Genomic DNA, 27969 nt, shown 5'->3' with positions numbered 1-27969 from the left:
CCAGCCCCCTCCTCCCTCAGACCCAGGAGTCCAGGCCCCCAGCCCCCACCTCCCTCAGACCCAGCAACCCAGTGTGTTTCCCCCCGTACTTCTTGTTTAGCATCCTCATTGACTCCTCCATACTCAATCCACAGGAAGGGATGAGAAGAAACAAGGAAGTTTCCTCAGGCCCTGATGTACCTGCCATCATGGTCAGTCTGTCCTGCCCTCAGCCCCATCTCGGTGCTGTGTTTCTGCCCCAGCCCCTGCTCTTTCTTCTCTCAGCCTCTCCTCTCCTCCAAAGGAAAAGTATCTGGGGATTGGCAACAGGAGGGGAACTAAGAAGGCCTGGTTCCTGTTCCCATTATTGTTATCTGTATCCATGGCATGCCCTCGGGTAACATGCTCTACTTCTCTGTGCCTCAGTTTCCTCTTCTATAAATGGGTGACATCAGCAGTTACTGTAGAACGAGGACCACGATATGCTTGGGTTTTCAAAATCACTTAAAACATTTAAAAATTCATTTGATTCTTTTAAAAACCTTTATTATACAAATATTCAAGCATGTATAGAGGTAGAGTAGATTGGGAAGCCCCCATGTACCCACCATGCAGCTTCGACGATTACGACTTTTTTTGTTAAGATTTTTTTTAACTTATTTTTTTTAAAAGATTTTATTTATTTATTTGACAGACAGAGAGTAGGCAAGAGAGGCAGAGAAGCAGGCAGAGAGAGAGGGAGGAAGCAGGCTCCTTGTTGAGCAGAGAGTCCAATGCGGCGCTCGATCCCAGGACCCTGAGATCATGACTTGAGCCAAAGGTAGAGGCTTTAACCCACTGAGCCACCCAGGCGCCCCAAGATTTTTATTTATTTCTTATAATCTCTATACCCATCACGGGGCTCAAACTCATGACCCCAAGATCAAGAGTCACAGAGTCACACACTCTACCAGCTGGGTCAGCCAGGCTCCCCAGTGATTATCAGTCTTGAATCTTTTCTTACTCGCCAACTTTGTTTTACTGATCACTCACTTACTTCCCACCCTGCATTTTAAATATTTAAAGCAAATGTCAGATATTGTATCATTTCCTCCATACCTCACTGTGTATCTCAAATAGGCAAGTTTTCTTTTTAGTGTAACAAAAATGCCATTGCCATACTGTAGGAGATAATTAATAATTCTGTACCATCCTCAGATGTGACCCACATTCACGTCTCCCTAGTTGTCTCTGAAATGTCCTTTTATGGTTGTTTATTTGAATCTGGATCCAAAGAAAGTAAACACAATGCATTTAAAATGTCTCCCACATCTCTGACATGAAGAGTCCTCCCTCCCTACTTTTTAAAAACTTGCCATTTATTTGTGGGAAAAAAAATGAGTCATTTATCCTGCAGTATTTTGCACATTCTGGATTTAGCTGACTGCTCCTTATTAAAATTTTATTTTTACCCACATTAATAGCATGAATACATTTTTGATACAACAAATGTTATTGAATTTGGGGAAGTGAAGATCTCCCTATTCTACCTCAGGAGTCACAAGTGTTTCGTCTTGTTGAGAGAAGCTTTGAATCTTTTTTTTTTCTTTTAAGATTTTATCTATTTATTTGAGACAGAGAGAGAGCATGTGAGAGAAGGAGCATGAAGTGGGGCTGGGGGGGTGTAGAGGGAAAGGGAGAAGCAGGTTCCCCGCTGAGCAGGGAGCCCAGTGGGGGTGGGGAAGCTGGAGCCCAACGCTGAGCTCCATCCTGGGGACCCTGAGATCATGACCCAAGCAGAAGGCAGATACTTAACCGACTGAGCCACTCAGGTGCCCCCTTCCAGTCTTTTTTTAACACTTTTCCACATACACTGATCAAACCCTATTTTGTGAATTTATTTTTCCCTTAAGCCAGCACATTGTTCCCAGTCTGCTTTTTGTTTTCTCGACCATCTGTCCTTTCCTTGTTATTACTATTTTTAATATTTCCTTTATATTTATTGAGTGCCTGCTGGTGGAAGCCCCAGGGTCACAGCAGTGACCCAAATCCAATTCCTGCCCTGGGGGAAGCTGGCATTTAGAGGCAGATGGACAGAAAAAGCAGCTTCAGTATGTGAAATTTTAAGTAGCCTGTCAGGTGCTGATAAGAGGCGGGGAGTAAAATAAAGCAGGCAGGACAGTGGAGCCTTCCGGGCTGCCAGGCATAAGCTCTACTTCATTAAAAATGAAGCATCATCATTTATTAAACAGCTCCCTGCTCCGTGCGTTGTTGTGTCCCTCTACCCCCCACCCCTTCACTCTAAGCTGCCTTCTTGTTCTATGGGATTCCCTCCTAGAAGCACAGTCCCGTGACTGGAGAGCCTGACCTCCAGCTCCTCCTTGAAACAGTCCTGTGAGGCGAGTACTGTGATAGCCCCCGAATTTCAGCACAGGGAAACTGAGGCTCCAAGAGGGGAAGGGGTTCCGCTGGGGTGACACAGTGGGCAGCAGTGGCGTTGAGGGTCAGAAGCCCATCAGCTCTTCTGGATGGGGGCCCCCTTTCTGCCCACATCCTACCTGGGTGACCTTGGTGAGTCACTTCCTCTCTAGAAACCCCATTTGTATCATCTGGCAAATGGGACAGACAGCTGTTTTTTTTTGTTTTTTGTTTTTTTGGAGAGGAGACGAGGTGATCACTATGGTCACTTGGCACACACAGTGCGCGACAGGGAGTGGGACCTTTCATACACACTGCTGATCGTTAGTGTAACTGTCTGGATTTGGCCACAGGACCTGTAGAAGATTCTAGGCCCCAGTAGGTACCCTTTTAACTGCTAACTGCTCCTTCCCCTCCTATGCATCTCCCCTCTGCGTGGCTCTGCCCATCTCCATCCACTGAGTCTCATCTCTGTTTTTCATCCCTCCTTGCTCTGGCCTCGCCTCTGTTGCCTCAGCTCATCTCCTCAGCCCTTGATATCTGAGGTGAGGTCCATGGACCAGCAGCATTGGTGGCCCAGGAGCTTGTTGGACCCTCAGAACCTCACCCCCACCCCTGAATGAACCAGAGGCTGCATTTTTAACAAAATCCCTAGGGGGTCTGCCTGCCGGCTCAGTCTGAGGCACACTGCTCTGAGCCTCTGTGTGACCGTGGGGATCATTACTGTTCTTTGCAGGGATCCTTTGGGAAGAACAGGTGCCATCAGGCTGGGCCTTGTACACACCAGACACTGTCATTGTCTTGGTTCTTCCCTTTCTGGCTCCTGAGATGACCACTCTGCCTGGCGAGTCCTGGCTCCATCAGCTCTAGCTGTGTGACTTGGGCCTAGTGACCTAACCTCTCTGAGTCTTGGTTTCGACATCTGTAAAATGGGGGTAATGATGTATTACCTCCCCACTCTGTTTTGTTGTTGTTGTTTGAGAGAGTTTGAGAGGGCAGAGGGATTATACCTATAAAGTGCCCAGCCCAGGAAGTAACCACTGATTTCATCACAACCAGAACAACAACAGGACTGCTCGCATGTATGGATCACTTACTCGGTCCCTGTTTCGCAGTATATGAGGGTCCCCCTGGGTTCCCTCACTTCTCTGCCACGCCTTCTGTGTTTTGGGGTGAGCTCAGGGGGCAGGAGGACCTGGGCTTCTGTTTCAGCTCTACCCTCTAGAAGCTCTGGGTGACCTCCAGTGGATCATTTTATCTTCTTGTACCTCAGTTTGCTCATCTGTAAAATGGGGCCCCCAGTAGCCCAGTCCCAGGGGCAATCATGGGGAGTCAAGTTGTTGCTGCTAGTAAGCCCGTGGCAGGGTGTCCTAGTCACTGGCTCTAGCTCCAGACTCATTCTCATGATGGGCATTGTTGATACAGCTGGTTAAAGCTGTGGCCAGCCTTACAGGGGAGCAGGGGAGAGGGAGCCAGGGCTGGCTGGTGGACCACCCCCTCCCTGACCCTTTGATGTCAGCTGCCCCCTTCTCTTCCCTCCCCAGGCCCCGCCCACGCCCCCACCCCGCCCCCCGGGCCCTCGAGTCTTGGATCTTCGGCAGCACCTGGAACGCTGGGGCCACAATCCTGAAAGCTGCCCGCACCTAAGGGTGTCAGGAGGCTGCTGCCGCGGATCCCTGGTGAAGATGGGCGGCCGCATAAAGACCTGGAAGAAGCGGTGGTTCTGCTTCGACCGCCAGGCCCGCCGTCTGGCCTACTACGCCGGTAAGCCCGGCCTGGCCGCCTGGGACCTTGGGCCCCCAGGACCCTGGAAGTGGCCACTCCAGAGGCCTTCCCCACAAGACACCTGAGATACCCAGTCCCTGTCCCCTTCTCACTTAGGCCTACGAGTCTGGATCCCCAGCCCTGTTAGCAACACAGAATCCATCACTTTTGTATAGTTCTGGCTCTCCAAACCCCATTTTTCCTGAGATACTGGGAATCTGGACCAGCATTGCCCTTGCCCTCCCCCCACCCTCAACATGCAGGAGTCCAGGCCCCTCACCCTTCCTCTCTGAAGGAGTCAGTAATTCTGAACCTCTTCTGAGTCTCTTCTTCTCTAGGACCAAGGCACTCAGGGACCTAGGATTCCAGATCCCCAGACCCCACTCCCCAGGCTTGTCCGGTCTCCCTTCCAACCTTAACATTCATTCAGCTCCCAACCAGGGTATCTTAGGGGCCTCCAGACTCTGCCACCATTCCCTCGCCCCAACACCAGTCTCTGGACTTGGGTCTAGCAACCTGTGCCTCAATGCACAGACGCACAGCTCTCACTGGTTGTCTCCCCCTCACCTCCCTCCATCAGACAAGGAAGAGACCAAGCTCAAAGGCGTCATCTACTTCCAGGCCATCGAGGAAGTCTATTATGACCACTTACGCTGTGCCTTCAAGGTGAAGCCCCACTTGGTGCTCCCCCCTGCTTTCCTGATTAGAGCTCCTGCAGTCAGACCTTAGCTTGCCCCTGGGTACATGCACTGTCAGCATCCTCCATCCAGCCCAGGAGGAGCCCATCAGGTCATTTCACTGCAGCAACCACAAATTCAGAGCTCAGTCTCTGGCTCTCAGTCTCTGTTGCTTTTCTCAGAGCAGATCGAGAGCAAAAATTTGGCAAGCTCTGATGCCAGGCTGGGAATAAATGGATGGAGACATCAGGGTGAGGACAGAGGCAGCCTGGGAGCATCCAGAAGAGGCGATCGTTTCTCAGCCTCTGCCCGTAGTTGCCAAATGGGAATGGGCCGCACCGTGTCACTTCATATTCTTTTGCCCTAGGGAACTCAGAAATTCAAAATTTGTACAAGTGCAGTGCCAGGAATTTAAGGGTTGACAACTGGTATGGTATTTAGAAAGCTCTGGGGAGCAACCGACTGTGGCCTTTTAGAGTTTAGCCTGGAATCTCAGCTGTGGGACAACGGGAAAGTGACTTCCCTTAGCCAGCCTTCATTTTCTCACCTGCAAAATGGGCATAATGTAACCCATTTCCTCAGAAGGTTAACAGAAGGTAATGAATGGGTGTAAGGGATTTACTCAATTCAGGGTTGGCAAATAGCTACTTAATAAATGGAGTGTAGATACTAGCTTTCTCCAGTTACAAACCAGGGGGACCTAGATTTGGGGGGTTGTGGTGAATGCTTATATTTCTAATAAAGGAGGTAAGCTAGAAAGGGGACACAAGTCTTCCTTCTGAATTCCTCCTGCTCCCCAAATCCTAAGTCCCCAAATGTTAATTCACTGCAGCTTCATAACCCAATGAGGTAGGTAGCATTATTTAGGAAAACAGATGGGGAAGTTGATTCAGAGTCCAAGTAACTTGTCCAGTGCCGCACAGCGCGTCAGTAGCAAGGCTGGGATTCTAACCCATTTGTTCTCTTAACCACCTTCATTCCGCTGCTTAACCCAGAGCCCCAACCCTCGCCTCACGTTCTGCGTGAAAACCTACGAACGTCTGTTCTACATGGTGGCGCCCAGCCCGGAGGCCATGCGCATTTGGATGGACGTCATTGTGACCGCTGCTGATGAGAATCACGCCCCTTGAGGAGGGGCCCCGCCCTCTTGGGGGAAGTCCCGGTGAGGCTCCGCCTCTACTGCCCCGCCCTAGGCCCCGCCCGCCCACCCGCCCCGGAAGGCATGGGCCCTCCCCTTTGGAACTTCCGGGAATCCTGCAGGTGCCATAGCTCAGCAGGCCTGAGCCGTGGTGTTTTGGGCTGCAGGTGCCTTCCCGCGATGGGAAGCCAGCCCTTGGGGCCCTGCCCCAGGCAGGAGGAAGATTGTAGGGGCGGGAAGGAACTATTTATTGGTGCTCCTGTGATCCCCAATTAAACACGGAGAAAGACGGTCGTTGATGCAGTGTATTTCTAGAACAGGTGTCCTGGGCCCCTTCGCCCTGACCTAAGCAGGACATCCGAGTTCTAGGTATCTCTGAGAGCCAAACGTCCCACAGCCCGTTCTCCTCTCTTTAGGAATGAGGCCTTCAACATTAAGGTCAAGGCTAGGGAGCTGGGGGGTGGGGAGAAGCATGTGTCTTTAATCTTTGGCAATTTTGTTTTTTTAGTTTGTGGGCCCCCCTGCTTCCACCCTTTTTGATTTGACTGGGCTATTGGTAGTTTCTAAGAACTTCTAGGCTCCTGTCCTCTGGGCCTTGGCACATAATTATTCTCTGCCCTGTCTTTAAGTGGCTAGCTCCTCATTTCTCAGACTTGAGATGTCCCTCCTTCAGGAAGCCCTTCCTGCCCCTCACAACTGGGTCAGGCACCCCATTTTGAGCTCCCCTGTTCTATCCCTAAACACCCTAGGTGATCACTGGTAGTGGATCTGGGTCCCATATGGACTGGGGAGTCCCATGAGGTCAGAGCCAGTGGTGTCCTGGTTACTGCCATGTCCTCAGCACCATAGGGCACATTTCAGTCCATGAAAGTGGAAAAAAAAGCTTTCCTTTCACCTCTTGGTCTTTGTACATACTCTTCCCTTTGTTTGGGCACCTTTCCTCACTCCATGCTACTACTCATCATTTAGGTCATAGCTCAGATGCCTCCTTCTCCAGGAAGCCCTCCCTGATTCTCCTGGCTGAGTCAGGTACTTCTCCTGGGCTTCTTGTGCCAGCCAGCCCTGATCCTCCCTGATCCAGCCTGTGCCTCCCCCATCACAGCCTTGACAGCTCTGGGTCATCACTGTCGATGAGTGTGTCTCCTGTGCTGGATGGAAGCCCCGGGAGGCAGGGATTCGGGCTGTTCAAGTCACTATTGAGTCCTTGGCACACAACAAAGGGCCAAAGTGCAAATTAGGTGTTGAAGGAACTTCTGCTGGCTGAAAAAACTGCTGAGGATCGAGGACAGTGTAAAACAGCAGACAAAGGTCTCTTCATTCTTTCCGTCTTACTCAAGGTGTCCCCTCCTTCGGGAAGCTCTCCTTGATGCCTAGGCTGGATCAGGTGCCTAGTCTGGGCTTCCACCGTCCCCGGGATTGCTCAAGACAGCCCTGACCACCCTAGGCCCTCACTGTGTAGAGACAGGTCTTCAGCCACTGGAAAGATCTCTCTGGAACTAGGCACTCAGTCCCTCTGGTTCCTGTTTGCTTAGGGCATGGGTATCCCATTGCAGGATTTCTGATGGATCCAGATATGGTGGTCTCCTGAGTCCTGGGCATACAAACACTTCAATCCTCGGGCCCTGGGGGGACCCCTGTGTCCCTTGGCCTCCACCTCCAGGTTCCAGACTTCTGGATTCTTGTATCAAACCATGCCCCAGACCCCTCCAAGAATGGAGTGCTCATGGGGGCCAGCCTCTCAGACATGTGATCAGCATAGGTGACAGGTCCCTGTGCCAAGAGCCGTCAGGTATGATGCTCTGTGGTTGCCATCTGGAAATTCTTCATTTTCTTTCGGAATTTGGATTTCGTAAGTGCGGTCTGAAGGGCTGGCAAGCCCGTGCTGAAGGGGATCAGAGCCTTGGCTCACACATGGCTCCACAACCCGCCATCTCCCACATCCCCAGGACAGGCTCTGTCTGCCTTTCTCTCCCTGCTCCTGCCCCATGACCATTGTCACTTCCAACTTCAGTAGGCCTGGGGGCAGCTGGGAAGAGCAGGGCATACATTCGAGCCTCATGGCATCTCAGGTGGTGCATGGCAGTGGACAGCTGTCCCCCAGAAGGGGTGCCCAGCAATCCAGTTGCTCTGGCTGTGGGACAAGGTCTGCAGATACCTGTGAAGGTCTGTGCTCTCAAGTGTCCAAGAGGTTTGCCTTTGGGAATATGACCTTGAACACCAGGAGGGGTGGAGAAAGATGGCAGAAGAAAGAAAAATGCATTTCAAAGTTAATACCTCTAATGGCACTCTTTCCTACCTTTTGAACCTGGTCCCCATATTTATACTTTGCACTGAGGCCCACAAATTATGTAGCCAGCCCTGCCCCTAACCCCACCCCTTCCCTGACACATCCCAGATTGTATGTCCCCAGAAGGAGTGGGTCTAAAGATAGACTGGGAATGTCACTGGGCTCAGGGCCTCCCTTGGCCCGAGGACAGGAAACCATACTGGATATGCCCCCAAGGTTGTCTGAGGCCCTGACATGACCTCCAGAGCCAGGGACTGCCTCCACACTGACCTCTCTGTTCACCTATCTGGGGAGCCAGGTTCTAAACCACTTTGCCATGACCTCTGGGAATAGGAGCAGGGAAGAATCCCAGAGCAAGTGTAAGGAGAGGCCCCACATTCAACCCTCCCTCTGCTCTCTGGGCCTGGGCCAGATGGGGGTCAGCACCCAGGATCCAGGCAGGCCTGAGCAAGAGGAGACTCCCCACCCTAGGTACCACTCCCTCCCAAGATCCTAGTTCTTCTGGTCTTGCTAGTTGGGGTTCCTCCCTGAAACTCTCCCACGCAGCTGGGCCCTGCAGGGCCTCTGCTCGTCAACACACAATAGTTACAGTATTATTACCCTGCCTCCCTCCATCCCTCAGGAGGTAGGGGTTTTGGGGTCCTTGTGGCAAAGGCGGCAGCTGAAGTTCAGAGAGGGAGTCCCACTTGCTTGAGGTCACACAGCAAGAGGAGGGCAAAGGCAGGATTAAAATTTCAGTCTGTCCGATTTCAGAGTTGATGCTTTGCCACTCCTTCCTTTATTATAAAACAGATCTCTCAGAGGCTCAGAGAGGTGAAGACACTTCCTCGGGGTCACACAGAAAACCCTAAGTGGGGCTGGGATTTTAAGGCTGGAAGGCTGGAAGGCAGGGGCCAGTGCCGGATGACTTCACAAGTAGTCATTCACTTTCTCTCTGGGAGTCTCAGCATGATGCCAAGTGACGTCACCTATATGACTGAGGTGCTACTCATTATTGGGAATCGGGGTGCCCAACGGGGTCTGGGGAATAGATAATATCTTTATGAACACAGCCGCTCTTTTTCCCCTGGCATAGATAAACCTTATCTATGAGCCAGGAGAAACAAAGCAACGTTAGAGATGTAACTTATATAATGATATATAGTGTGTATATATATATATATACATATATATATATAATATAAATGTTATTATATAATAAACATAATCTATATAAATACTATAATATAACGTAGTATAACGTAACATAGGCAGTCACTTATATGAGCCTGGATATGGGGATGCTTAGTCATTTTGTGGTTTGCATGATGTTCTTGCTTCTGAATTCAGATGTGGTCCTGCTGTGGTCCTCAGCGTGTCCCCCTCCAGCACATCTTGGTGTGGCTCTGTCTGGGGTGGGTGTTCTGTGTTGGTGTTGGTGTGTAACAGAACCCCATGGCCTCAGTGTGGGTGCCTCACCAACTCTCTGATGTCAGGGGCTGCTTTTCTTCTTTACCTGGAAGACTGCCCAGCTCCCTCACTGGTCTCCCGGCTTTCTCGATCCTTCCACAGAGGACACAGTGACATCCTTTCTTTTTTTACTCTCTCTCTTTCCTTTTTTTTTTTTTTAAGTATAATGTACATTTAGTATATAAGTATACAGCTGGGTAATTCTTTTTTTTAAGATTTTATTTATTTATTTATCAGAGAGAGAGAGAGAGTGCGAGCGTGCATGAGCACAAGCAGGGGGAGAAGCAGGCTTCCTGCTGAGCAAGGAGTCAGATGTGGGACTTGATCCCGGGAGTGTGGGATCATGACCTGAGCTGAAGGCAGCCGCTTAACCCACTGAGCTGCCCAGGCCCAGGTGTCCCCAGCTGGGTGATTCTTTACAGATTTGCACACACGTGTAACTACTGCCTGGAGGAAGAGAGTGGGGCTCATCACCATTGCTCCTTTGGGACGATGGAATCCCTCTTCTGTTCTAGAACTTCATGGCAGCAGAGTTACACAGTATGTTTTATTTGTGTGAGGCTTCTTGAGCTCTACATAAAGGTTTCGAGGTTCATCCATGGGGCTGCAGACACCAGTAGTTGGCTTGTTTTCTCACTGCTGAGTGATATCCCATGGGGTGAGTGACCCACTCATTCTTTTTCCGTTCCCTTCTTGATGGATATTTGCATTTGTTTCCAGATTAAAAAGTAAGTCTGATTGTATCCTCTCCCTGTCCCGGGAGATTGAGACCCTCTTAACATTTATCCACTCTTCTCAGAATTCACTGAAATCTCTTCACAGGGCCTGTAATGATGTGGCCGTTCTAGCCCCTGCCTGGCTTTTCGGCCTCAGTGTCTACCTTCCTCTTCTTTGTCCTCTGAGTTCCCTCTGCTTTGTAAGGGAGCTCTGTACACCCCCCCCCACCCCCGCCTTTGAACCACAGCTTAAATGACACTTTCTGGCAAGCTTCACTGACCAACCAGCCCCCACCCCTAGACTCCATACCTCCTTGGAGCTCCCTACACTTCTCCCTTCATTGTTCCAGTTGCGTATAACAGTTTGTGTGATTACTTAATTAATATCTGTCTCCCCCATCAGACAGTGAGCTTCATGAGGACAGGCACCGGTTCGGTCTTAACCTCCAACAGTCGCCCAAACCAAAGCTTGCCCACGGTTAAGTACTCATTACATATTTCTGGAGTGCTGCGTGTCGAGTAGACCCTTTTCCCATTCTGAGCCTCAGTGCTTTTCCCTCTCCCGTCACCCCCCCAAACACAGACTTTCTCCTGGGAACTGTCAGGGAACCTTGACTCCCCGCCCCTTTCCCTCTTCAGCAGCTGTGGGTGACGCACCCAGGGGCGGGCGCCCCGCCCCACTGCGGACGCTGATTTGGCCTGGTTGGGCAAGGCCAGGGTTGCCTGGGGGGAGGTTACTCATCCCGGGCTCAGGTAAGAGGGCCCAGGTTGGGAGGCGGCACACCCAGGGGGAACGCTGAGGGAGCAGGACGGAGCCATGGACCCTGCCAGGAAAGCAGGCGCCCAGGCAGTGATCCGGACTACGGGCTGGTTGGTCCTGTTGATGCTCCTTCTTGGAGGAGGTGGGTCTGCTGGAGGGGATGGATGGGGTACAGTAGGGGCCCTAGGAAGGAGCTGTCTCCTACAGGGAGAGCTGTGGGGACAATCTTCCATCCTGAGCAGAAGGGGCTGTAGGAGAGATCCCCTACTTTGGGCAGAGAGACTATGGGGAGGATTCCTCCCTGGGGGGAAGTTCTTCCATCCTGAGCAGATGTGAGCTGTGGGAAGGACCCCCTGCCCTGGACAGAAGGGGCAGTGGGAAGGGATCCCTCGCTGAGTCGCCTGGACTGTAGGAAGAGTTCTGCTACCATGAACAAGGAACTGTGGGAATGTGTCCCTCCCATCCATAGCAGGGATCCCCCATCTGGAGCATAAGGGGCTGTGGGAAGGATGTTCCCACCGCAGGCATAGGGGGCTTTGAAGGAGAGGGGCACCAGATTGGTGGGGAGGTTTTCCTTACTCCTGTCCTGGAAAACGGTGGGCAACAGCATTGTCCCGTCCCGGGGACAGAGGGCATGGGAAGGACTATTTCTCCTTTCTGGGAGAAGGCTTCAGTAGGGATCTCTTAGTTCTACTGGGCCCGGCATCCCCAGGAGCGCAGGCCCTGGAGTGCTACAGCTGCGTGCAGAAAGCAGATGACGGATGCTCTCCGCAGAAGACCAAGACAGTGAAGTGCGCGCCGGGCATGGACGTCTGCACAGAGGCCATAGGGGCGGTGGAGACCAGTGAGTGGGGCCCTCTGGTCCATTTGTACCCGTTCAAGCTCCCCAAGCCAGGCCCCGCCTCCTTTTGTCCCGCCCCTTCTGAATTTGTCCACATCCATTCAACGCCCTGCATGCATCCCTTTCAGCCTGGCTGGAGCCCTTTAACACAATCATGCCGTTAGGGCGCGGGGCTGACAGGTGCTACCTGAGTGGGGTGATCCGGGAGAGCCCGGATTTGGGACCCAGTCCCCTTCGAGGGCACACACTATCCAGTTCCGCCTTGTCCCCCCCTCTACCCCCCGAGACTTCCCTACTCACCCTGTCCCTGCCAGAACCCTCTATCCCGGTAGGCCCGTGACGATGCAGACCCCTCCACAGGTCTCCTCCTAAGTTCCCTAGACTGAGGCTGCCCCCCACTAACCCACCCCCGAGGGGAATCCGGCCCCCATCTGAGGCTACAGCTCCTGGGAGGTCCCACCTGTCTCTGCTCCTGTGCCCTTTCTGTCAGTCTCCCAGTTCCTTCTTAAGATTCTTTGTGCGGTTCCGTCCCTCTATCGCCCGGCCCCGTCCTACTGCACTCTTGGGCCTCCCCTCTCAGTTTTGTCCGTCCGCCTGTCTGTTCCCTCCGGACTCAGCTCTTTGAGGATCTGCCCCTCCTTCTGTCGTTCTTTCCCCTGCGATCGGCTTTCTGAGGCCCCGGCCCTTCGACCCTGGCTCGGCTCTCTTCTGGTGGTGGTGGTCGGGTCCACTCGAGGCCCCGCCCGTAGCCCCGCCCCTGACCCCGCCCCCTCCCCTCTCCGCAGTCCACGGGCAGTTCTCTGTGGCAGTGCGGGGCTGCGGTTCGGGACTCACGGGCAAGAATGACCGCGGCCTGGACCTTCACGGGCTACTGGCCTTCATCCAGCTGCAGCAGTGCTCCCAGGACCGCTGCAACACCAAACTCAACCTCACGTCCCGAGCGCTGAACCCCGCAGGTCGGTGGGGGCGGGGCCCTAGGCTCGGGGGCGGAGCCACACCGCCGCTGAGCCACTAGGGTGATCCCAACCTGGAGGCGGGAGAACTCGGCACGTGCTGGGGGCGGGGTCACGCGGCGGAAGACGGGGCTTCGTTGCTGTAGGCCGCTTGGGGAGGGACGCTAGGGGTGAGGCTATGCGGGAGGAGAGGCGCGACAGGTGGAGGCGGGCCTCGCCCTGGGCGGAGCTAGGGGCGGAGACCTAGGCTGCAGGGACCCTCGGGCTGCGCTGGGCTTCCGGAGCCTTCCGGACCCCTTCCCTCCAACCCGCTCTCCTCGCAGGCAATGAGAGTGCATACCAGCCCAACGGTGCCGAGTGCTACAGCTGCGTGGGGCTGAGCCGCGAGGCGTGCCAGGGTACGGCGCCGCCCGTCGTGAGCTGCTACAATGCCAGCGACCGCGTCTACAAGGGCTGCTTCGACGGTAACGTCACCCTGACGGCAGGTGAGCGAGTGGGGAGCACGGGGTCAGCGGGAGTTGTGGTATTTCTCTGAGGCCTCACGGGCGGTGGGTAGCCCTTTCCCCAGAGAGTTCCCCCACCTCCAGCACGTTCTGGAAACTGTAGGCCTAAGTTCTCGCCTTAGCCTAGAGCGGCAGGAGAAATGCAGCTCTATCCCCGACGTCGTGTGGGGGTACGGATGCTTTTGTCCTAGAGTCTTTTTTGGAAATACATCTCGATAGAGGCCTGCCAGGTTTAGAATGGGACGATGCGCTGTGGGAAATGTAAGCCTCCAAGCTTCTAGATTGCAGGGACTCTAGCTTCGTTTCCTTAAAACGGCTGGGTTTAGGTTAGGGTTTAGGTTAGGGCCGCCCACCTAACCACTTAGGAGAGAGGTAGTTCATCCTCCTGGCCTCTGCCTCAAGGAACCCTGAGGGGTGTTCTTCAAACGCCTCTTCTGCTAGGTGCATTATGGGAGATGTTGTTCTGAACTCTTAAGACTGATTTTGGCAGGGGTGGGGGTGGAAGGGAGAAAGTCGGAAAAAAATGAAGAGAGGGATGTAGGGAAAGTTTGTTGGGCTCTTTGGTCTTATGAGAGGTGTATCCGGGTCCATACTTTCCCAGCTTTTCTCCCAAGGTATTGTGGTACTTGTAGTTCATCCTACCCACTTTTCTTCTCAAAAGTGGGAAACGGGGTTCACCATGTGCCAGAGACAATGGGACAGAGTTTCTGGAAGTGGGGCCTGAATTGAGACTTTGGATTAATGGATGCAGAGCCCTTCTGTCCCCTGTATTAGGGGGTTTTGCCCTTGTCTTGCCCCGAAATTTCCTTCTGGCTCTGCAACACCGACCCACCTGTGTCTCCCTCCTGCAGCAAATGTGACTGTAACCTTGCCTGTTCGGGGCTGTGTCCAGGACGAGTTCTGCACCCGGGATGTGGTGACAGGCCCAGGGTTCACACTCAGTGGCTCCTGCTGCCAGGGGTCCCGCTGTAACTCGGATCTCCACAACAAGACCTTTTTCTCTCCTCGAATCCCACCTCTTGTTCTGCTGCCCGCTCCTAAGCCCACCACTCTGGCCACAACCACCTCCGTCACTACTTCTACCCCAGCCCCAACCACACTCGTCTCTACCAGCAAGCCCACCTCAGCCCCAGCCAGCCAGACTTCTCCACAGGAAGTACATCCAGAGACCTCCCGGAAAGAGGAATCTAGCTTGGCTGGAGGCGCCCCTGGCCACCAGGACCGAAGTAATATGGGGCATCACCCTACAAAAGGTGTGGCATATAGTAAAGGCTCTGTGACTCCCTTCATTGGGCTGGTGGCCCCTCTGTTGTCTGTGGCTGCTGGCAACTTACTCTGAGTTTTTCCATCTAGAAACCATCTTGCCCTATTCCCTGGCTCTGGGCGCCCTCTCTTCCCACTACTTCCCTTTCCCGGACTGGACTGGGCTGGCCCAGCCCCCATTCTTCCAATCTTCCCCACTCTCCCCAGCTTCTGCTGCACTGGTTTGCGGCTTTGGGAAATAAAGTTACCGTTGTCTATATCCTGCCAGGGTGTCGCAGCTTTTTGAAGGCAGCAAATGCATCTCCCTCATCTCTATCTCTCTTTCCTGTCCTCATGGTGCCTAGGACCGAGAAAAGTCAGGGCTGTCTTAGGGAAAATGGGAGAAACAATGATAAGCTTCCTCTTTGCCTTCTTACAGCCAATCTGGAATATGGGGGGTAGAGCAGGGTACTCATGCGTTCCTCTGCTTGGCTGCTGTCCCTGCCCCCCATCTCTGTGGCAATCGTTTGGGCGTCTGACATCCTTACTAGACTGTGAGCTCCTCAAGGGCAGGGACCGTGCCTTATGCCCCTGTGTGATCAGCTTCTGGCACAGAAAGGTCTCAATAAAAGTTTGGTTCCTTTGTATAGTGTTTTGAAGGACTCATTTCTTATGCTAACCTCTCAGTGTAACCTCGTAGCTGAGCTAGGGCAGGAATGCCAAGACCTTTATTTTATTTTTTAAAGATTTTATTTATTTATTTGACAGACAGAGATGACAAGTAGACAGGCAGGCAGAGAAAGAGGGGGAAGCAGGCTCCCTGCTGAGCAGAGAGCCCGATGGGGGCTCAATCCCAGGACCCTGGGATCATGACCCGAGCCAAAGGCAAAGGGCCTAACCCACTGAGACACCCAGGCGCCCCATGCCAAGACCTTTAACAGAGAAGCTGAGATCTAGAACCACAGCCCTGGGGGAAGTTGAGGTTTGAACTGCTTTCATCTCCTAGGGTTTAGCCAGCTTGTGGTGATCCCACTGGTGAGGGGGCTGCCCCGTGAAACCACTAAGTGCTGACGAGGGTGAATGGGGCTCTTAGCAACATTTGGGAGCAGAAGGGGGCTTTGTTTCATGGCTTGTACACCATCCCCAGCTCCCACCCACCTTGTCATCTGTTTGGCGGATGCTGCTTTTTTTTTTTTAAGGTTTTATTTATTTATTTGACAGAGAGAGATCACAAGTAGGCAGAGAGGCAGGCAGAGAGAGAGAGAAAGAGAGGAGGAAGCAAGCTCCCTGCCGAGCAGAGAGCCTGATGCGGGGCTTGATCCCAGGACTCTGAGATGATGACCTGAGCCAAAGGCAGACACTCAACCGACTGAGCCACACAGGCACCCTTTTAAAAGTCTTACCACAAACCAGGCCTGTACTGAGGGTGTTTGCTGCCGGAGTCACATTTAATTTTCCATATACATTCTCAGATGGGATGATTGGGGAAACTGAGGCTCAGAATGGTAAAGTAATTTACCCACAGCAAGTAATCCGTGTATCGGGTTCTGTTTTGTGTACTGTACCTGGATTAATGTACTTAATTTATACAACCATCCTATGAGGTAAGTATTAATCATCTGCATTTTATAAGATGAAGAAACCAGACCCAGAGAGGTTGAGAAACTTGCCCCAGGTCACCCAGCTAATAAGCATGGGAACCCAGATTTGAACCCCAGCAGACTGCCTTTTCAGAGGGTGACCAAGATGGCCATAACTTTTCCCTCAGCTTGACTAAACTTGAGATAGACTTCTCTCTACTTTTGAACCCCTGACCTCCCTCTTACCCTGGGCCCTTCCAGAATCCAGATGGCCTAACCACAGAAGCCCCAACCTCGCTTTTCTTAGAGCATTCACTTTGGAAAACTTGTCATTATAAATTCTTTCTCTGGTCCTTTGAGATGTATATAACTGTCCTTAAAAGCCTCCTGCTAGTTTTAGAGCCCAGAAAATGCCTTTCTCTAGGACCTGGGAGCCAGCTCTTTGAAATGTACATATCAAAGGACCTCGCACTCCTGCCTCCCAGTTTCCCCAGCAAGATGCCAGCGTCACGGCTGCAGAAGCAGGCGCCTTCGTCCAAGTTGTTAAACAGCCTCCTATCACAGAGATGCAAGGAAGTTTTCTTTTCTTGGGGGAAAGCCAATTAGTAAACACAGATAACCTAAGATCTTCGCCTTACCCCACCTTTTTAAAACTCCACTGCTCTTGTTTCGGCTGAGTTGAGGTCAGCAGGAGTACTGGCCTCTCCAGAGCCCCTCCAGCACCCCTAATGTCGTCAAGTCCAGTGTTGTTGGGGTTCTGTTGTCTACTGGGAAGAAACCATGCACATATGAAATAATTTGCATCTTCCCAGAGAAGAATCTTTGCAGTTTATCAATCTTCTTATCATTTACAAAGTTAAATCTAAACCTTATAGAATCGGGCCCCTAATCAGTAATAAATAGCAGGATATACAAAGCTACATTCCCCCTGGGAATCAGATAAACCTTGAGTGGTTCTAGAAGTTAGACAGTGCTACAGTAAGATGTTAGAAACGTAAGCGGTTTTTGCTTTAATCTTATTTATAAAGTTAAAAAAATTTTTTTAAAGACTTTATTTATTTATTTGACAGACAGAGATCACAAGTAGGCAGAGAAGCAGGCAAAGAGAGGGGGAAGCAGGCTCCCCGCCCAGCAGAGATCCCAATGTAGGGTTCGATCCCAGGTCCCCGAGATCATGACCTGAGCCGAAGGCAGAGGCTTTAACCCACTGAGCCACCCAGGTGCCCCCCAATTTTTTTTTTTTTTTGATGAAGTAGGTTCCACATCCACAATATAGGGCCTGAATCCCAGATCAAGAGTTACATGCTCTGGGGTGCCTGGGTGCCTCAGTCGGTTAAGCGTCTGCCTTCAGCTCAGGGGGGCCCTGGGGTCCTGGGATCAAGCCCCGCATTGGGCTCCCTGCTCAGTCAGGAGCCTGTTTCTACTTCTCCCTCTGCTTCTCTCCCTGCTTGTGCTCTCTCGTGCATGCTTTCTCTCTCAAATAAATTAAATCTTCAGGAAAAAAAAAAAGTTGTATGCCAGCCAGGCATCCCATGAGTGTGGTTAATTTTAATAATGTATTTTAACCTCATATATACAAACATTATAATTTAAAAAGTAATCTATGTAAAACCATTATTAATGAGCTATTTTATGGGGGTTTTGTACTTAGTCTCTGGAATCCCTTGTGTATTTTATGCTTATATCACATTTCAGCGCACACTAGCTACGGTTCAAGTACTCAACATCTGAATCTTTAGAAATTTGCATAAGCAGATGGGGCACTTGGGTGGCTCAGTGGGTTAAAGCTTCTGCCTTCCGCTCAGGTCATGATCCCAGGGTCCTGGGATTGAGCCCCGCATCAGGCTTTCTGCTCAGCAGGGAACCTGTTTCCTCCTCTCTCTCTGCCTGCCTCTCTGCCTACTTGTGATCTCTGTCTGTCAAATAAATAAATAAAATCTTTAAAAAAAAAAAAAGAAATTTCCATAAGCAGAAATATACAGCATTTCCTCATTTGTGTAAGTCTTCTTTCACTCCACAGAATGTGGAATATCATGGTTGTTTGTTTATTCTTTTACTGAGGACACCTGTGCTGTTTCCAGCTTGGGGCTATTATGGATAAAGCCCGCTATGAATATTCTTGTCCACTTGCTTTTATGGACATAAGCTTTCATGGCTCGTGTGCCAACTCTCAGCAGGAGAACCACTGTGTCAGAGGATGGGTGTGTGGTCAGCTTCGGAAGAAACTACCAGACCCTCTTCAAAACCGGTTGCACTGTTTCGCAGTCCTGCTAATGAATAAGAATTCCTGTCATTCCACATTCTCATCCGCCTATGGTGTCGTCTGGAGGTCTTCTAAAAGTTATCCCATCTGTAGATGGGTTATAGTATCTCATGGTGGTTTTGGGGTGCATCTCCCTGAAGACTAGTCATGTTGAGTTGTTCCCCACTTGTTTGATGTTAGGGGGTAACAGGAGTTGCTTTGTGGGGAGCTGAGAAGGTGTGAAATCAGAGTGCGGGCAAGGGAATGGACTTGACTGTGTAGGCTGACTTCTAGGCGGAATCAAGGGCCCACTGGAGGTTATGAGTCATGAATTTAAAGTAAGACTTTCCAGCAGGGTTGTGTGATTTTTCTCCAGCTTTGGTTACTTGCACAGGTTTAGGCAGTAGCAGATGGAAATGGGGGATATTGCCAGATTGCCTTGTCAGTAGGACAAAGCTGGGGGCTCGAGCATGCATGCAAGAGAGAATGTCCATTCAGAATGGATTTAGCGTCAGAAAGGAGAGAAATTAGGACCTGAGGGATATGACAGATGGGTCATTCATTCATTCAGTTATTCATTTCATACATTTTTTAAAAAGATTTTATTTATTTATTTGACAGAGATCACAAGTAGGCAGAAAGGCAGGCAGAGAGAGAGGGGGAAACAGGCTCCCTGCCGAGCAGAGCCCGATGCGGAGCTCAATCCTAGGACCCTGGGATCATGACCTGAGCCAAAGCTAGAGGCTTAACCCACTGAGCCACCCAGGCACCCTCATTTCATACATTTTTTTAAAAAAGTTATTTATTTGAGAGAGAGAGAGAGAGTGCATGCACGTGGGTGGGGGAGGGACAGAGGGCGAGGGAGACAAGCAGACTCACCCCTTCATAATTTTTATTTAACGCGTTCCATGGGTCAAGCATCGTGCTGAGTGGTGGGGATCCAGCCGCGAACAAGAAATGATGGTTTGGGCCCCGGTGAAGACACATTGTGGTTGAGTTGGTAAGAGCTTAGTTTCTGGATCCACAGCGCTGGCCTTCAAATCTTGGTCCTGTGGCTACCATCAGTCTGAGGTGGCAAGTTATTCAAGTCCTCTGTGCCTCAGTTTCTTCATCTTTAAAACAGACGTGACCTGCAAAGTAAGAAAATAGTCCACGAATGGTGGGGCTGTGTCAAAAGGACACATCTGAAAGGGGCTCTCTGTGACCGAATCTGGGGCAAGTTGAGCACCAAGCTAAATGATAGTGAAGGATTATAAACCATTGAATAAGCAGGAATCCATGACTACATAGTGATATTAAGGGTGTGAATTAGTTGGGGCACCTGGGTGGCTCAGTTTGTTATGCGTCAGACTCTTGATTTCAGCTCAAGTCATGGTCTCAGGGTCGCGAGATCGAACCCCGTGTCCAGATCCATGCTCAGCGCAGAGTCTGCTTCTCCCTCTCCCTCTGCTTCCCCACCCTGCCCCCCCCCAAAATAAATAAATAAAATCTTTTTTAAAAAAGAGTGTAAGTCAATAAATAAGTAAATAAGTGAAAGCTCTTTCTTGCAGTCACAGGTCAACTCGTGAGGGCGTGGTGGAATCAGAACTCACCATTTGGGAACCTTCATGAGAATAACTGACTCAGGCAAGAGCCAATAATAGATGCTGTGATAGTTTGATTTATGATAAGAAATATATATGTGGTCGTTGGCCGGTCTCTGGCACAGAGCTCCTAAAACCTGTGAAATTTCCTGAATGATAAGAGCAATCAAAGTGTCTTCATATTCATAACAAACCCCTTTCCATCACACCTGATTTTATGGTAATGAGGGGGGCCACCGGGTGGGGGCTGGTTGCCTGGGGAACCCGTCAGGTGATTAGAGGGTTGGAACTTTCATTCCCACCTGGTCTGAGCGGTCTGAGCGCCTGGGAAGGGGGAGGGGCAGGGGATCCAATCAGTCCCCGGTAGCCAGTGATGTAATCAGTCTTACCTATGCAGTGAGATCCTCTGTAAAAACCTGAAAGGATGGGATATTTGAAGACCTTCTGAGTCGGTGATCTCCGGGAGATTGGGGCCTAGTTACACTTGGAGAGCATGGAGGCTCCCCCGTACCTCACCCTATGCGTCTCTTCCATCTGGCTGTTCTGAGTTATATCTTTTTATAATAAACCGGTGATGTAGTAAGTAAAATGTTTCTGAGTCCTGTGAGCTGCTCTGGCAAGGAGGGGGTTGTGGGAACCTCCACACTTGGTAGGAAGCGCCTGAATCGGGGACATTGCGTTGGGGGGTGTGTGGCACTGAGCCCTTCACCTGTGGGGACTGCCACTCTCCAGGTAGAGGTGTCAGAAATGAGAAATTGCTTGGTGGTGTTGGAAAAAACTTCGTAGATGCTGAAACTAGTGGGGTTAAGTTTAAGGAGTAAGATATTTACATGGTCACAAATGATCTCCCCATCAGCTACTTCATTTCATAGGAAGGAATATTAACATAAAATTATTTTATATGATTAAGAGTTTAATATTTATATTAAATATTTATAATATTTTAATATTATTATAATATTAACATAAAAAGACTCCTCACTCCCCCTACCCCTGTGCTTGACTAGCTCAGTCCAAGCAGCATATGACTCTTGATCTCGGGGTACTGAGTTCAAGCCCCATGTGGGGCATAGAGATTACTTAAAAATAAAGTCCTTTAAAAGAAAGGAAAGGAAGGAAAAAAAGAAAAGAAAGAAATAGGAAAGAAGGAAGGATGGACAGACAGACAACCTGGAAGCACCTGTTAATTGAGTGATCAGGGTTAGTTAACATCACTAGTAATGGGACAGATAACACATCGTGGGCCTCCTGATATGATGTCTAATGTCTGAGAAAGGACACAGTGTCACTTCCGTGGTACTGGGCACAGCGTTCTGAATCTAACCATGTGGGGCCGTCAGACATGCCCAAACTGAGGGACCGTCCACAAAGCAGCTGACCTCTGCTCCTCAGAAACACCCATGTCAGGGGACAAAGGGTGACAGAGACCTTGTTCCACGTGAAAGGGGAATAAACAGGCCTCACCACAGAATGCAGTGCATGAGCCAGAATTTTATTTTGCTACAAGAGACATGATTTAAGCAACTGGAAAAGAAAAAAAAATCTCAAGAAAGCTCATAAATTCGATAACTTATGTCCGATGTTAATTGCCTGATTTAGACAAATATACTCTGCTCATAGAAGAGAAAGTCAGAGTCAAACAAAAAAATGTCAAACATTTAAAAAATAAAAAAAACAAGAGGCAACAATAATACTGTCCTAAAGTAAATAATAGTAACGTGCCCGCCTCAGAGGGTTGTGGGGATTAAAATAAGTTAATACATGTAAATGGTTAGGCAGTACCTGGCATGTAGAAGGTGCTCACGCTGTGTTACTGTTTCTTCTGTCTTTATGTCTCTGGCATATGACAGAGAGGAGATGTTTGCCAGGTAAATGCTTGCTCATGTCTTATGGCCTCCATTGTTTCTAGGTGCCGGGCCCTGAGATAAATTCTTTACGGGCCCCACGGAATGCTCAGAGCCGTCTTATGGAGTAGGATAAGGATTTGCTTTTCCAATGTTTATTATTATTTTTTTTTATTTTTATTTTTTAAAAGATTTTATTTATTTATTTGACAGAGAGATCACAAGTAGGCCGAGAGGCAGGCGGAGAGAGAGAAGCAGACTCCCCGCTGAACAGAGAGTCTGAAGTGGGGCTCGATCCCAGGACCCTGAGACAATGACCTGAGCTGAAGGCAGAGGCTTTAACCCACTGAGCCACCCAGGTGCCCCTCCAACATTTATTATTAAAAAAATCTCAAGCAAACAAGTTGGAAAGATCACGCAATGCACGTTCATTTGCTCTGCACGTTGATTTGATAACTTCCAACACTCTTCTAGGCCCACTTCGTGATGTTCCATTTTACAGAGGTGAACACTGAGGTACAAACAAGATTACATCACTTCCTCAAGGTCTCCCACAGCCAGGATTTGGACCCAGGGAGCTTGACCCAAGGGGTGCCCCCAGAACAGCTAGTTCCCCTATTGGAAGTTGGGGGACACAGTGGGGAGGCCCTGCCCTCACCTTCTGTAGCTCACCATGTAGTATGGTGGTGTTCAGTATGGTAGCCGCATGGGTCGCATATACATTTCAGTCTGAGTTCATTAAAATGAATTAAAATTTAAAATTCTGTTCCTCAGTCGCCTTTCAAGTGCTCAGATGTAGGTGGCTACATGGGGGTGCTGGGTGGATGGTGCGGAAATCAAAATTTCTCTTATTGCTGCACTGGACTCCAGGGGGCAGCTAGAAAAGACCTCCGATTTCAGTCCTGGTGGTGGCGGTGATGGCAGTGAGCCCTGGCCCCCGGTTGGAGAATACAGCTGCAGACGGGGAGAAGCTCAGCCCTCTGGACACTCCCACCCCTCAATCTGTAATCTTTTTAAACCTCTCTTCGGTTCCTCCTCTTCAAGCCTGTCCTCTGTCCTCATCTCCACCCTGCCTCTGACCTGTCTGTCCTTAGCCCAGATCCAGTAGTTGGTGTTCTGTGACCCTGTTTGCTCTGACAGTTGTCTGGACAAGCTTTACAGTGGGGCCGAGTCAGGACTCCTGGGAGGCTGGAGTCCGCGTCCCTGCTGGGCTGGCTTTACAGGCGGTAAATCCGTTCCGGGACGAAGCTGCCCGTGCAGCTCGAGATCCACGTTCATACTCCTGTGTTTCTGGCCTGTGTGGATCCAGGCCGGGACTTCGCTTCTGTGAGCCTCTGTGGCTTATTTGTAGAAATGGGCGAAATCATGAGCGCTTCCCCGGGAGAGCATGAGAATGATGATGAGGTCCTCCGACCACCCGACCACCCTCACCGGGAAGAGTGTTTACTTATCCGTTGCTGCTGTTATTGGCAGACGTTTTGTTTGCTTCCTGTTTTCTCCCACATGTCTTTCTTTGAGAATGCCAGATACCAAAGCACGATCTGGGGTTTTGACCCAGTGGATTAGAAATCTACAAGGTGAAGTGTCCAGGCACCATCAGGTGTCATGACCATGGATTGAAACCCACTTGGGGTTTGGGGCCTGACTTACTGGTTTATGTGAAAAATTGGGCTGTACCACTTCAGTGAAAACACAGTGAAATGTGCTTGTTAACCACCAGTCTGATAGGAGGTACTCATGCATTTGTCATTTAATTAAAGACTATCTGGAATATTCCAGTTCCCCCTTTAGAAAGATAATCGGGGCACCTGCATGGTTCAGTTGTTCGGGTGTCTGCCTCTGGCTCACGTCATGATCCCATGGTCCTGGTATCAAGTCCCGCATCAGGGTCCCTGCTCAGTGGGGAGTCTGCTTTCCATCTCCCTCTGCTGCTCCCCCTGCTTGTGCTCTCTCTCTCAAATAAATTAAAAAAAAGAAGAGACGGAGGGAGGGAGGGAAGGAAGGAAGGAAGGAAGGAGGGTAGGTAGGTTGGTTGATCATTGAGTCCTTGGAAGGAAGGAAGGAAGTTTGGTCAGTTGGTTGATTGATCGTTGAGCCCTTGCAAAGCAATCTCTAGTTTCCACCCTAATAGAACTTCTGGTGATGATGATGGAGATATCCTGTAGTCTGTGCTGGCCAATGTGGTAGCCATGAGCACATGCTGAAAAATGGTGAGGGGTGCCTGGCTGGCTCAGTCTGGGAGAGCACGTGACTCTTGATGGGGTTGTGGGTTCGAACCACACGTTGGATGTAGAGTTTACTTAAAAAAAATCTTTAAAAAAATAAGTATGAGACATCACAGAGTTGTTATTTTAATGAATTTGAATTAAACAGCCGTATATGGCTAGTGGCTACCACCTTGGATAGCAAAGCTCTCCATGGACAGCCCAAGGTTCCTAATTCAGGATTCAGCATTGATAGGAAGTTTCCCCGACTGTGCCGGACTGTTCTTGGGAACCCGTCTGGGGTTTTCCAAAATCAGCATGGCCGTGGGCTGGCCATTTCGTTTCTCTGAAACTCGTTACCCAATCTGTCAAGTGGGGGATAATGATGTCCCTTCCGCAGGGTGTCGTGACAATCAGGCTAAAACTCCATGCCACCTCCACCCATTCCTAGCTGGGTGGCCTTGGGCAGGTTATGTCACCTTTGTCCAGCCTCAGATGCATCAACTTTAAGTTGGGAATTAATATGACCTTCCTCATAAGATGATTGCAAGGATTAAGTGGTATCTGTGGCACCCAGGGCGTGCTACAATCTTGGCACGTGTTTGTCCTTATTATAACGTCCTTGCCAAAGGACTGGACAAAAATTGTAGGTACGAAGTCCACTGAGTCTCCTGCAGTGTTTCTCGGGCTTGGGTCTTTACTGCTGCTCTTGGAAGTTATTTTCCTGTGTTACAGTAACAATTTATAAACCCATATTTGCTCTTCCCTTTTGAAGCAAAGTTATGTCTTGTTCGGTGACATTTTCATTTTTGTTTTGCAAATGGTTTTCATGCTGGTCTTGATGTCAGATGTGTTTCTCACCGCCCCCCACCCGCCGTGTGCTCCAACAAGGTTTTAAAAGCACTGCCTGAATATTTTTTTAACGGGCAGGATCTCAGGGTTACAGAGAAGTTGTGAGTATGGTACAAAGAAATTCTCTTTCCGAAACAGTTCGAGAGTGAGTTGCCAGTAGTGTGCTGGTCACTTGTGGATATTCCATGTGTATTTCCATGAACAAGTCCCTCTTCCTGTAGAGCCTCCCAGATGAGTAGTATTAGCATCGATCCGTTACTTCCCCCCAGTCCCTACACTCCATCCAGTTGTCGCCGGCTGTCCCAGTTATGGCTTCTGCATTGTCCCAGTAAAGGTTCCAGTCTGGATTCTTGCATTGCGTGACCTTGCATGTCTCCGTGTCCTCCTTTAGTCTGGAAACATTCTTCATTCTTTCCTTGAACTTCATGACTCCTGCAGAAATGACAGGCTGGTTTGGGGGTGGACGTCCGTAAACATGCACTTGTCCAGTATCTTCTTAGAAAGTGTGTCTGACCAAGTGTCTTTGGCAGGAGCATCATGGAGGTGACGTGGGTCTTCTTCTGTCCACCCAGGCGCCCCAGATGAATGTATTTAAAATAGAATATTGTTTTGCTTTTCCAGTTTCTAGTTCTAAGCTCATAGCTCTGCTCTCCCTTTCCTCTTTTCTTGTGAAAAATGCCAGATTTGGGGTACCTGGGAGGCTCAGTCAGTTAAGCCTCTGCCTTTGGCTCCGGTCATGATCACAGGGTCCTGGGATCGTGCCCTATGTGGGGCTCCCTGTTCAGTGGGGAGCCTGCTGCTGCCTCTGCCCCTTCCCCTACTCACTCACTCACTCTCTCTCTCTCAATCTCTCACAAAATTAAATAAATAAAAACTTTTTTAAAAAAAGAAAAGAAAAATACCAGATTCTGCATAACTTCAGCATTCCTTCACCGAACTGGGCGTTAGTTAGGACGTGTTCAGCACCGGTGCTCAAGGAAACAGAAGTTTGAGAGAGAAGAGGGAGGAGAAGGAAGGAGAAAGTGGAGAGCAGGAGAGTCTAGTTCCGATGAAAAGCAACAGAGGCAAAATGACCTCAGCTCATCCCTGCCTTTTCCCCCAAGGCTTTTGAGGCCCATGTTTCTGCTTGAGAGATGGATTTCAGCATCAGACAGGTCTCGCTGGGGGACCTGGCAGGTGTGACAGGGGACACCATTGGGCAGGGCCTAAACTGGCCCTGCTGGTTTCTCTCCTCCCCAGGTTTGTGTTTTTAACGAAGGCCTTATTTAATTGTAATTACATAAGTACTACGTGAAGACCGTCTCCCTGCAAAACCTTTAAACAACACGGAGAGAGCCAGGAGCCCTTTGGAGGGATGGGCGGTCAACCGGAAGCGGAGGTGGAACTTGGAGCGCAGCGTGGAAATGTTTTTCAGAGTGACAAACGCACTATCACTTTGACTCGGCCATTTTCCTCCAGGGAACTTACCCTACAGGCCTGGCCTCCTGTGGTTGGCAGGAGGTCTGCCCACGCGATACTAATTCCAGGCATGTTTGTAATGGCAGAAAACGAGGAATAACCCAGACATTCCCAAAGAGGAGCCTGGGTAAGCTCATTATGCTACATTCAGAGAGTTTAATGTCTCTGGGCATTTAAAACAAAAACAAAAATGAGGCACATCCTTATGTGTTAATCTGGAGAGATCACGAAGATAATATTGTTAAGGGAAAAATAAAAGTAAGATTCAGAACAGTGTTCCACTTCTGTGTTAAGATATATACATGCAGGGAGCCCCTGGGTGGCTCTGTCAGTGGCATGTCCGACTCTGGATTTTGGCTTAGGTCATGATCTCAGGGTTGTAGGATTGAGCCCTGCATCAGGCTCTGGACTCAGCGGAGTAGTGTGCTTCGGATTCTCCTTCTCTCTCTCTTAAATAAATAAATAAAATCTTTTTTTAAAAAAAGATTTTATTTATTTGACAGACAGAGATCACAAGTAGGCAGAGAGGCAGGCAGAGAAAGAGAGAGGAGGAAGCAGGCTCCCTGCAAAGCAGAGAGCCCAATGTGGGGCTCGATCCCAGGACACTGGGATCATGACCTGAGCCGAAGGCAGAGGCTTTAACCCACTGAGCCACCCAGGTACCCCAAATAAATAAAATCTTTAAAAAAAATGATTACTGGTGTGAATGCTTGTATAGCCTAAAATAGTTGAGGAAATACTGCAAGGCGGTCAGTACCTGTACCTCTGGAAAGGAAATTGGGTGGCCATGGGATGGGGGTGATTGGGGACTTTTTTGTCCTTCCTGATCCATCCTTTCCGTTCTTTCCGTGTGATCTTGGACAAGTCATGAGTTCTCTGAGCCTTGGTTTCTCCATTTGGAAAGGAGGGTCATTACGCAAGACACTGGGGTTCTCAGCGCAGAGCTGGACACCAGATGGGCCACTGAAGAGAGGCCTTGCCACCTCAGCCCTCCTGGGTCTGGGCCTTCCCAGGGACTCACCCCCAGCTCTCTGCTGCAGCCCACCAGAGTCCGTGGCTTTGCAGCCCGTGGCCCGCAGCCAGATGCACAGGGGATCTTCCTAAAGCCTTGGCAGTCTGTGGCAAGTGAGAGGCAATGACCCAATCCTTTCCCATGCTTTTTCATGCCCACCCACATCCGCCTGCCTGGAACCAGTGCGGGTTTCTTCGGGATTCTCCAGAATCATCCTCATCTGCGGAAACCTCCGGTGAGCATGGGAGGGGTCCCCATATGCGCTCGCTCCCCCGGCCTCATAGCGGGTCTGTGTAGGAGCCCACATAGGCTCTGCATGCATGGGGCGCCACTGCCTGGGTCCACAGCCCGGCTCCTTCCCCAGTTGGTGATTTGGGGCAAGTCCCTTCATTTTCCTGTGCCTCAGTTTCTTTATCTATAAAACAGAAGCAGTACTGCTTTGCAGGGCTCTTGTGAAGGCAAAGTAATTGGCTAGTTTGTCCAGATCT

The 27969-nt window shown here is 50.3% G+C and overlaps 2 protein-coding genes across 2 annotated transcripts in view; both read left to right on the top strand.

The window, feature by feature from the left end:
• The window catches only part of PHLDB3 (pleckstrin homology like domain family B member 3), a 19301-nt gene extending 13293 nt beyond the window's left edge, over positions 1 to 6008 (top strand). The window contains 4 exon segments of the mRNA XM_032839205.1: positions 135 to 191; positions 3921 to 4140; positions 4721 to 4806; positions 5813 to 6008. Coding sequence (XP_032695096.1) covers positions 135 to 191; positions 3921 to 4140; positions 4721 to 4806; positions 5813 to 5947 — 498 coding nt within the window. The 3' untranslated portion in view covers positions 5948 to 6008.
• Positions 6009 to 10708: 4700 nt separating this feature from the next.
• Positions 10709 to 15353, top strand: LYPD3 (LY6/PLAUR domain containing 3). Its single transcript, XM_032839298.1, has 5 exons — positions 10709 to 11309; positions 11880 to 12011; positions 12794 to 12964; positions 13285 to 13446; positions 14316 to 15353. The coding sequence occupies exons 1-5, from the start codon at positions 11225 to 11227 to the stop codon at positions 14801 to 14803; spliced, it is 1038 nt and encodes a 345-aa protein (XP_032695189.1). The 5' UTR covers positions 10709 to 11224; the 3' UTR covers positions 14804 to 15353.
• Positions 15354 to 27969: the final 12616 nt, after the last annotated feature.

Source organism: Lontra canadensis, unplaced genomic scaffold (assembly GCF_010015895.1).
Source record: "Lontra canadensis isolate GAN:19392208 unplaced genomic scaffold, GSC_riverotter_1.0 scaffold107, whole genome shotgun sequence".
NCBI classification, from domain to species: domain Eukaryota; kingdom Metazoa; phylum Chordata; class Mammalia; order Carnivora; family Mustelidae; genus Lontra; species Lontra canadensis.
This window is presented reverse-complemented; position numbering and strand designations above follow the sequence as displayed.

What these genes read in the sequence shown, in the direction of transcription:
- LYPD3 (XM_032839298.1), top strand. Translation starts at nt 11,225, where the DNA reads ATGGACCCTGCCAGGAAAGCAGGCGCCCAGGCAGTGATCCGGACTACG. An exon ending in CATAGGGGCGGTGGAGACCA is followed by an intron (nt 12,012 to 12,793) that starts GTGAGTGGGGCC and finishes CCCTCTCCGCAG; the next exon opens with TCCACGGGCAGTTCTCTGTG. An exon ending in TAACGTCACCCTGACGGCAG is followed by an intron (nt 13,447 to 14,315) that starts GTGAGCGAGTGG and finishes TCCCTCCTGCAG; the next exon opens with CAAATGTGACTGTAACCTTG.